The 9,883-nt window shown below is 48.1% G+C and overlaps 1 protein-coding gene across 1 annotated transcript; it reads right to left on the bottom strand.

Moving 5' to 3' along the window:
- Nucleotides 1-2,881: 2,881 nt before the first annotated feature.
- LOC1269572 (protein brown) lies at nucleotides 2,882-6,020 on the bottom strand. The gene is made up of 7 exons (XM_061646709.1): nucleotides 5,623-6,020; nucleotides 5,361-5,409; nucleotides 4,877-5,066; nucleotides 4,302-4,678; nucleotides 3,908-4,226; nucleotides 3,470-3,833; nucleotides 2,882-3,404 (listed from the first exon to the last, which is right to left on the bottom strand). Exons 1-7 carry the CDS (start codon nucleotides 5,801-5,803, stop codon nucleotides 3,007-3,009), a joined length of 1,878 nt encoding a protein of 625 aa, XP_061502693.1. The 5' UTR covers nucleotides 5,804-6,020; the 3' UTR covers nucleotides 2,882-3,006.
- Nucleotides 6,021-9,883: the final 3,863 nt, after the last annotated feature.

A 9,883-nucleotide genomic window follows, 5' to 3' on the forward strand; every position in this document is an offset into this window, starting at 1 on the left:
CTCTCGTTTTGATTGATTTCCATTTCCGCTCGTGCTGCTGCAAACCAGCTGTCGAGGAACGTGCGCGGGCCAATATTGCTGCGATGAGCAGTTTGTACAAGTAAATGGGAGCAATTTAATGAAGGGCATCGCCGGACCACGCAGTGAGTATGATCTTTTTTTTTGGTTCTTTATGCATCATTTTTATTGGAGTTTAATTTTAGGTTATGTGTATGTTTTCGAAATGTTATGGGATATTTAATATTCTCGTTATGACGCGTGTAAATATCACTTAGCAGTGCATGTGCAAACCAAAAACCATAGATCAAGATCGACGAAGCGTATGGTGTAATCAAGAAGAAGAAAAAAAACGTATCTTTAGTAGAATGTTCCATTTTAAAGTAGAATCTTCCTGCGCTACCGCAGTACCCCCTACGCTTCTGTGGCGCCCTGCTAATTGCGCACGCTTCATAAGTGATCGATGAAGGTATTACGCGTAGATCGACGAAGAAAAAAAAACCCATAAACCTATAGGCTCAAACCATTACCACCCGCGCGCACAGGTGCAAACGTAACAGGTTTTTTTTTGTTCGGGTGCGCTACGAATTAAAACCGGAACTTCCGCAAAAACCGTGGAAGGAAGCGCCAGTACGAGCCAGACAGATACACTCACTCACTTACACGGTCCGACCGAATGAAGACGCTCAAACGGTAGCAAACGATGGCTCGATGCCGGAGCATTTTCCCTCCCCCTATTACAGCCTGCTATTAACGCTCGATTTTGGGCACGCGTTTAGGCCGTCTTTAGCCTTTTTTGTGTATGTGTGTCTGGTTGTTGTTCACTACCCCCCCCCTCCCTCCAGGTGCAGCTGAATTTACCTTATGGTGAGGCTGCTGCTGCCACGAATGTGTTTCTGTTTTAACAACTAGCACAGTTTAACGTACAATTAATCCATCGGGAACGCAATAGAGAGGGAGCGTATCGTGGCCACACACACTGAGTACACGAGAAGGCAAAGGGAAGAGGGGAAGGATAACAGTGTGCGCAAGGCACAATAAAAACAACAGCAAAAAAAGGCGCGAGTAAAATCAATTAGCCTAAACCGCTGGGGAGAGGAGGCCGCTGGTAGCAGCAGACCAGCAGCACCAGCAGCAGCAGCAACATCCTCTCTGCTTGGGCATCATTAAAAGAGTACACGAAATCACCACCAAAGGGAGCGAAAACAGATAAAATGGGCGAGAAACACACAACATAACTGCACTCGATTCGTCTTGCCTCCATCAAAAGAGGGGGAAGGCATGCATAAGGTGGTAAAATGAGTAGAAGAAGGGAGCAATAAAGGCTCCTCTAGTTCGGCAAAGCATAAATGGCGAGAAATAGAAGTAGGAAAAGGCCACACACCACACCCAAATAGCCGAGCCGAACGAGAAAAAAACCCGCGCTCCGCCACAAAAAGTGCCACAAACAACACCGATTAGCCAAGGGAAAATCTGGTCAATCTGGGCGCCCGGGCCGCGGTACTTTCGGGCTGTAAATTATACGCCTTTTTTACACGCTTACACAGACACACACACACACAGACAGACACATGTGGACGCGTACTAATTGTGGGGCGAATGTTTAATGCTAATAATCGGCGGCTTGCGTCTCTGGGCCCAGGTGCGCTGCGCCCGTGTGGTGCTGGTGAGTTGCCGTTGTCGAGTGTGTTATAATTGTGTTATAACGACTTCATTCACTGGAGCCTCTGGTGGCGATCACAGAGTAAAGCGAAGATGTGGATGGATTGAGATCGTAGAAATTCGTTGCTGTAGACTAGCAGCTTTAATGAAGATGTCCTTATGATGTTTTTCAGGATAGATAATGATCAGAATGTTGAGCTTTTTTTTTGAATATGAAGATGTCGTATATGTTAATTTATTGATCCATTTCCATACCAACGCCACATCCTCGTTTGCCCTGCTATATAAAGATCATACCTTCCTCGAAGCCAGTACATAAAGATCCACACACACAATCTATAGATACCGGATAGAGATCATAGAAATAAGTGCGAAAGTGCCCATTTGCCGATAGGAAGTAGATGTTGCGGATGTAAAGGTGGAATAATACGTGCTGCAAGAATTCGCTAACGTCCCTGCCCCCGTCTCTCTGGCAGGCCGATAGCTAGAAACGGACCGCATTCCGATAGGGAACTGATGTGCTGATCTACATAATGCTTTATGCTATATATATCAATTAGCTTTAGGATAAGCGCGCACTTGGTGGAGAAATGTTGTGCCTGGTGGGGGCGATTTTTTTTTGTTGCTTCTTGTTTGCTCTTGCGCCGCCGCCGCAACTCAAAGGAGAAAAAGTATGTGTAATTGCACTTTTTTTTCACGCGGCTTGGTTGTTGGAGTTTGTTTTATTATGCGGAGCGCAACTGAAACCATTTCCAGCCTACCGAAAACAGACCTTTGCTCGCACCGCAGGCTTTGAATCTTCCGATTCCGGTTACCAAGCGGCATTTTCTTTTTTTTATGTGTACTTGCGTGCGTGTGTGTGTGGTAATGCGCTAAAAACTATGGAAATAATTGTTTTCTCGTTTAATGTTGTTACCCATCCACTTGTTTTGTTCCTTGCAGCTTTTACTATGGGAGCTGGGCCGATGGAAGATTGCTTTTCGATACAAGTGCGATGATACATGAAATTCCGAACCCGTACTTTCCAGACGAAACGGATCCAGCCCTATGACCGAATGGTCCCCCCCCCCGGCCCGGAGAGGGGTGAGTAATAGAGGGTAACGATCTTCACACAGCAAGGAAGCTTACATTAAAGTCCATTACGACGAAAGTGTTCGGCTTCGGCTGGCCAAACCAGAGCACAGGGATTGGCGAGTGTAAAAAAGCACACAACACTTGAGTGTAAATTTGATGGATGCATCCTGCAATGTGATGCTGTGCACAAATGGTGCGCGATTACAATTACAGCTGGTAAAAACACTTTTATTGCTCTCTCTAATCGCGCTCGATCTCGTTGTTTGGCGGTGTTTAGTAGAATCCCGCCTTACGGACAAACTTCCGCAACAGCATGTACGCGACCAGATGTACGAGGACAATTTCCACCGTCATGACGAGGTAGTTGAGGTGCAGGGCCTCGTACGAGGTAGCATACCCGGCATCCTCCAGCACGGCTTGCCCGTTCGCTAGACAGGTGATCGTTTCGTTCAGCCTCGAAGACGTACCATTGCAAGGGATCGACTGGATCGGCAGCCAGTAGTACACGGAGACACCCTCGCTGGCGAAGAAGAAAAACGACAGATACTTCAACAGCGGAAAGGCTCGAAGGTTGAGATAGAGACCGCCAAGAAGCATAAACGCCAAAAAGATGATGTTGCTCGTCTCGATCGCCATGTTCATGGTGCCGGTTGTACAGGAAAGCAGATAGCCTGTGAAACAGTAAGAGAGATTGTCAGTAACCAAACATGCGACCAATTGAAAAACACTCCCATACCGTATGCCATGGCAAGTACACTCGCCCCACTGGACACTAGCGACATGCAGCAGTACGTGGCAAAGTCCGTCGAAAAGCCAACGAACGCATAAGCCACACCGATGAACAGAAACGACTCAAAGAACGCTCTGGGCACACTGTAAAGGACCTTGTGCAGGTAGTACATGGAGAGGGTGTAGCTCTTCTCGCCAACCTCCCGGCGGATCAGTGGCATCTCCGCAGGGAATGTGTAAAACACACCGTAACTGATCGTGTACACTAGCTCGCTTATCATCAGAAACAGTGCGCCTCGAATGTCCTGGATGGAGGTCTGCGAAACTGGGCGCACGTCGTAGTACAGTGACGCTATCACAACGCTGGTAAACTGGAGATGGGAAAGAGGACAAAGCATGATACATTGGAGTCGGTGTAAAGAAGTATGTAGTTGGCAATACGCACCAAAAATATTGCCGTCACAGTAAGATATTCGCGCAACTTTCGCATACTGTCCAGCGTGGTACGATGCAGCAGGATCATCAGCTGTTTCGCCCGACAGACGCGATGCTTATCGTTGGCCAACTTTTGGATAATTTTCGCCTGATGGTATCGAGTCATTAGACACTTCCGCGCGATATTTTGCCGACAGGCTTTGCGCACGATCTCGTACCGCTGGATTGCTTCCTCTGCCTCACTGGCCGCGAACGTTGTCGCACCGGGGCTGACGAGCTGGAAGTAAAAATCGGCCGGATTGCCATTCGCCGGCACCTCCTTGCCAATGCTGCAAGATCGGAGGAAAAGCATGCCGTTAGATCGGATCGGAAAACACTACGACAAACTCTGATGCACCACTTACGAGTTGAAAAAGTCTATCCGATCGGCCGTTGGTCCCTGGTAGAAGACGGTCCCGCCATCTTGCATCAGGATCACATCGCTGAAGCACTGAAACACCTGCGACGGTGGGTCGTGTATCGTACAGATGACCGCCCTGCGCCCATTCGCACACAGACACTGGAGCGTTTTCATCACCGAGGCCGCATTGAAGCTGTCCAGTCCCGTCGTCGGCTCGTCGCAGAACAGAATCTCCGGCTCGGTAAGCAACTCGCCGGCCAGATTCACCTTCTTCCGCTCTCCACCCGACAGCTGGGCAATGCGCGTACCCCAGCAGCCCTGCAGTCCGAGCTCGTTGACGATGCGAAGCACAGCGACGTATCCGACGTTTTTAAGTCTCGCCTACGGATGGATCGAAAGTGTGTGCACGCCGCGTTAATCAAAGCCACATTTGGGACCATCCCTAACTCGTGGTGGATTGAGCGCAAGCTTGAAGGGAGATAGTTATGTGTGTGCAAACAAAGCTCTATCGCTCAGCCTATGCTTCTTCTAAGCACGAGTCACAATCACGCACAAACAGTCCAGTCACACAGGACCTACCACAAAGGTTAGATGCTCGGCAACGGTCAGCGTCTGTAGGGCGATCTCGTACTGTGGCACAAACCCGGTCAGCTGTTTCATCTGCGTCCTGGTCACGTACAGCCCATTGATAAGCACCTTCCCGTGGACGGTGGTGGAGCCCGTAATTCGCATCGAGATGGCGGCCAGCAGCGTTGTTTTGCCAGCACCACTACGTAGCAGAAGGAATTAAGAAGAACGCGTTGCCATTTGTATTATGATCGAGCTGATTAAGGGTTAATTAGGTCGTGTTTAGTGTGTTTGATGTTTAGTACACGCCGTACAAGTCATGCTTATCCAATGCGATTGTTGGTGATTATTGAACACGGGGTGTGTCCGCAACTGTCGCAACAATAGCAGCTTAGATGATGAGGAAAGTTAGGTATAATTTCATAATCGCCATCGGAATAGCTTGTGTTGTGTTAGGCATTGGTTGGTTTGGTTTTGCAAAACACGAGTAACGAACCTTGGGCCCATGATCGCTACCAAGTTGTCGGAACGGACCGCACCGCTGGCTATGAAATGGGAAGGAAAGAACACACAGAAGCAAAAACATGCCGTCAGTTTCATTGGCGATAATGTAAAGTCGCCCTTTCCGGCACAACATTGTCACAATGTCATGTCAAGGAAGAACGGGGAGACACAGTAGCGATCGGCAAGAACGATCGCACAAGATTTGCGATCACCGTGCCCCGCCGCACTATTATCAGCACATAATTCGAGCATACCATTCCGAAGCAATGTGAGTTCTTTCTTTTGCTGATGTCCTGGCCGTCCGTACCACTGGTTTCCGGTGTCCGAGGTTGGCCGACCGGAGGAGGAGGATCGTACACTAACTGTAAGATTCTTCCACTCGAGTAATACTGTGCCAGTGGGCGTGCTGGTATCATTGGGCTTATTTGCAGTCATTTTCACACTTAATTCACATTTGCATCACTGTGTATAAAGACTGATTAAGCTACACAACAACAATAATTGAATTATTATAGTACACCAGTGCACATATATTAGGATTGCTGCCACGCACAACCACTGTGTCGCCTGTACTGTTCGTTGTTCGGTTGCGACTGATGATGCGATCGCATTCCGGCGACTCTAGAAGATACGGTAGTTGTGTGTGCCTGCACAAGCCTGACGGCTATCAGCAGCAGCGTGCTGATAAGGGAAAGCCGTGTTTGGTGCGCTGCTACCGCCAGCCTCCACCAAATGACGCGTTTTTTTCAAACTAATCATCGATCGGGACGCCGGCTCAACCGCCAAGAACGCCGATCGCCGTTCGGGGTGGCAGAGGTTGCTTTTTAATTGTTTTGTAATTTTTGCCTCAACTCTCGAACGCAAATGTGCAAGGTTGAATCCCGGCCCGGCTCGGGGCGTCTATGAGTGTAATGGGAAATTATTTCAGCATGTTGATAAGACACATTGCCCCAGACAAGCAAAACAAACGAGATTCGATAGTGTTTAGGTGCATTTGGTGAGCGGTTTAAGAAAATGGGCATGTAGAAGCAGATGACCACGATCTTAAGCAGGTGTAGAAACAAAGCGAAAACCATTACATGCTTCCTTCGGAAGGACGGAGGTACTGTTTGCACTGGTTAGTAAAAACAAAGAACACAAATCAGCAAGAGGCTAGTTTTCGTCCTAAAGTTGAAGCAGGTAGCCGCCACGATCATCATCCAGTGTGTCTTTAAGGCCCTTTTCTTCAAGTTGCAGCTAAAGATAGACACTAGAAAATGGTCATTGATTTAGGGAACGATGTACAGCCGTCAGGTACTCGTCAGGGCCCGTCCAAGGCACTATTTTCTCTGCTGCTACCTGCTGCTAGCATAAAAGCCCTAGACAAGGATTTAAGATGGGTTTTTAAGACGAACGATTACCTCTCTCGTCAGCAAAACGGATCCCATTTTCCCCCGGTGCGGACCATATCGAAGCGGATTAACTGTGGCAAAACCACCGGCAAAACGGTCGTTTTTAGAAGCATCGATTTGAGCCCGCTTCAAGGACGACCCTAAAACTATGGCATAATAATACCATGGCTAAAGCCCCGGTAGGGCAGCAGCATATAAACACAAAGGGAATGTCCTGGAATTGTGTTGATCGTACCTGGAAAAAAGCTGCTGGCTGTGGGCGATCAAAAAACCAAGATCTTTGTTTTATGCAGCAACCCCATAAAAGGCAAGGCCCTTTTCTAACACGTTGTTTCTTCTTCTTCTACTTTTAGCTCCTGCACAACCTACCATCTGTCGACGAAAAAAAAAGAAAAACGATCGAGCTAAAATGGAAAATTATAATATCCCCGAGGGCGGAGGAAGGAAGAAGCCTAACAAGAACAACACGAGCCCAACAAATCCGTGCAAAGGGTGCAGGCAGGCTTGTTTTGGGCTAATTTCCGACAAAAACCTCGCTCACTAGTTTACAGTACCGGCCACCGCACGATGGTCATTGGCCCAAACCCAAACCCCCCGGCCAATGGTTCTTGTTGGAGGATAATTAGAACGAGTTAAACGGGAGCATTCTCTTCCGGCAGCCGACAACCCTCGTGCTGTCTAAAGATCATCATCCTGCGCAAGTACTTCCTAAGCAAATCGTGCCCCAGGGGGCAAGGGATCGTTAGTGGCTAGGAAGGGAAACAGGGCAAAGCGGCAAGCGCACATGATGCCTAGAATTGGTTATCGATCGGCTCCAGCCCATAACGCCAATAGTCAGCACCGAGGGTTAGTCCGTTAGAAAATGGCCACAGGTTGTCGGAAAGGCCGGAAAATGGGGAGCAGTAATGCCCACTCCTTCCACACCCATTCCCGTCAAGCTTACTTCGGATATCAAAACGGAAGGAACAAACGGAAAAGAACGTTTGATGTGATTGATCGATTTGAACGATCGAACGATTGAGCAATTTTCCAGCTCCAGTTACCGAACCCTCGCGTGTTTTTTTTTCGTATGTGTGTTTCATTCAACGCTTGGTACATATGGGGCTGATGGGGCTTTTCCTTTGCTATCCGGATGATGCGGCGGGGTGTGTGGGGCTGTGTGTACTACTTATGGGAGTTTTCGTTGTTTTATCGGTGCTGCAAGTTCGGTGTGTTGATTTTAAGAGTTCGGAAAGTCCGATATTTATGCAGGAGTGGTGATACATTACTATTTCTGGGGGCCATTGCTGTGGCACGCGGCGGTGTGGTGACTGTTTCCTGCGAAACTATGTGAAACTCTCGCAAGTCGCGGACGGAGGCTGATTTTCTCACGCCTCCGAACCGCTTTCTTTGGCACATTCTTAATAAGCACCTTTATTCGCACCGCAAACAGCGCAAAAGGCGTACAAACTGAAATCCGAAAGCCATATGAGCCAACAACTCTATCAAAATCGTTCCAATCCGATCGATTAAGGCGAAATTTTCCATACGACCTCAATACTACTCGGGCGGGGTGGGGTGGTGGGTGAGTTTCGCCATTTTTTCTGCCGCCTCTTGTGGTGCACACCGCGTAAGTTAGGCAAAAAATCAAATAATTAGACGATTTTTTCTCTCGATTCCCTCCCACACACACACACACTTGCTATGAGTCGACGCTTGAGCTGACTGTCTTTTAAGTAAAATGTTAAAATTGCACGCGATTTGACGATTAATCCTCGGATGGATGGAGCACCGCAGAGGGGCCTATTCGGCTTTATTGAGCGATTACGGTCCTTTCCATTTGAAATCTTCTTTTTTGTTTTTGGCATGGCTGTGGGAGGAGGGGTGCTTTTTATGTTGGTCAAACGGGGGTGCAGCAGTCCGAAAAAAAGCGATACGAATTTTCACGGCAGTTTTGCGCGAAAAGGAGGTTGTATTGTTGTGTGTCGATTCCAAACCAAATTGGCATGAAAATAGCAACCAAAAATACTTGTCGTGCATGTCTTGGGAAGGAATTGGAATTTGTCCTTTGAAGTCTTTTTTTCCTTTAAAGGACTTTTTTAAAACACAAAATCTGCTACCTCATTCAAAGTATTTGTCGGTAAAACCGATCCCAATACACACTCACAGTCCTATTCAACCGTTACCGATTGTTTCATTGATGAAAGCGAGGTAAAAGGACACAAACACACACAGCCACACATCGTCCTTTAGAAAAGGAGGACAAAAGACAAAGGAGGATTAAACATGGATTCCTTTGCTACATTTGTGCTTCTGTATGTGTGCTCCGAAATGATCATTTTTCTCAACAAAAAAGGCGCAAAAGATTCGGCCATCAAGGACCTCAAAGGGACACAAACGCACATCTGTTTGCCGCCCAAAGGTGTGGTCCGCTTGCACGTGGACTGATTTTTGTTGTCACTTTAATGATGCTGGTCCTGGTTGATTGGTTACATTGTGTGACGAAGAAGTAAGCACAGCCATAGCCTACTTCGTGATACTGTGTGGTGCCCCTTGGGCAGTAGCAAAAGGAACGTCTGACAGCGGTTCGTGTGCATGTGTGTTGAGCGCAAGTGGTGGGCTCACTGTAGCTTAGTTAAACTCGCGCTAGCTGGCAACACTGCTCTGATTGGAGTTGGAGTCGTGTGCCCGTGTGCATGGTGGATGTGTACTTACAGCAAATGTTCGTCAGCCGAAAATACGGTAAACAAATAAGGTAGGTTTTTTTGTTACTCGACTACGCTTCTTCGCCCTCCTGTTAAGCACCTTACGTCTTCTCCACCACCGCCTCCTTCACCCGGTCAACCCAAAGGTGGTGCTGGTGATGATGATGATGGTTCGCCTCCTCTTTCTAGCCCATTCAGAGTTTTCGACGCGCCTTTTGGCTGTGTGTGGGTCAATAGAGTGTAATTGTGGTGCCTCTATTGGTGCCTGCTCGTCTCGCTCTCCTGCATATGCCGGTTGTGTGTCCGTTCTCTTTCCGTTTCGTTACGGATGCTGTGTATTGGCATTGTTATTTTCGTTACCTCTTCCGTGGCCATGCAGACAACACACCCTCCCCGACCCCGGTCTCTTGGCCGGGGCCCCTTTTGTACTCGTGCTTTTG

Source organism: Anopheles gambiae, chromosome 2, assembly GCF_943734735.2.
Source record: "Anopheles gambiae chromosome 2, idAnoGambNW_F1_1, whole genome shotgun sequence".
NCBI lineage: Eukaryota > Metazoa > Arthropoda > Insecta > Diptera > Culicidae > Anopheles > Anopheles gambiae.

Coding starts and splice junctions, on each gene's coding strand:
- LOC1269572 (XM_061646709.1), bottom strand. CDS start 5,803: ATGACTGCAAATAAGCCCAATGATACCAGCACGCCCACTGGCACAGTA. Junction 4,227..4,301: donor CGGATAGACTTTTTCAACTC/GTAAGTGGTGCA, acceptor CCGATCTTGCAG/CATTGGCAAGGAGGTGCCGG. Junction 3,405..3,469: donor TGTACTTGCCATGGCATACG/GTATGGGAGTGT, acceptor ACTGTTTCACAG/GCTATCTGCTTTCCTGTACA.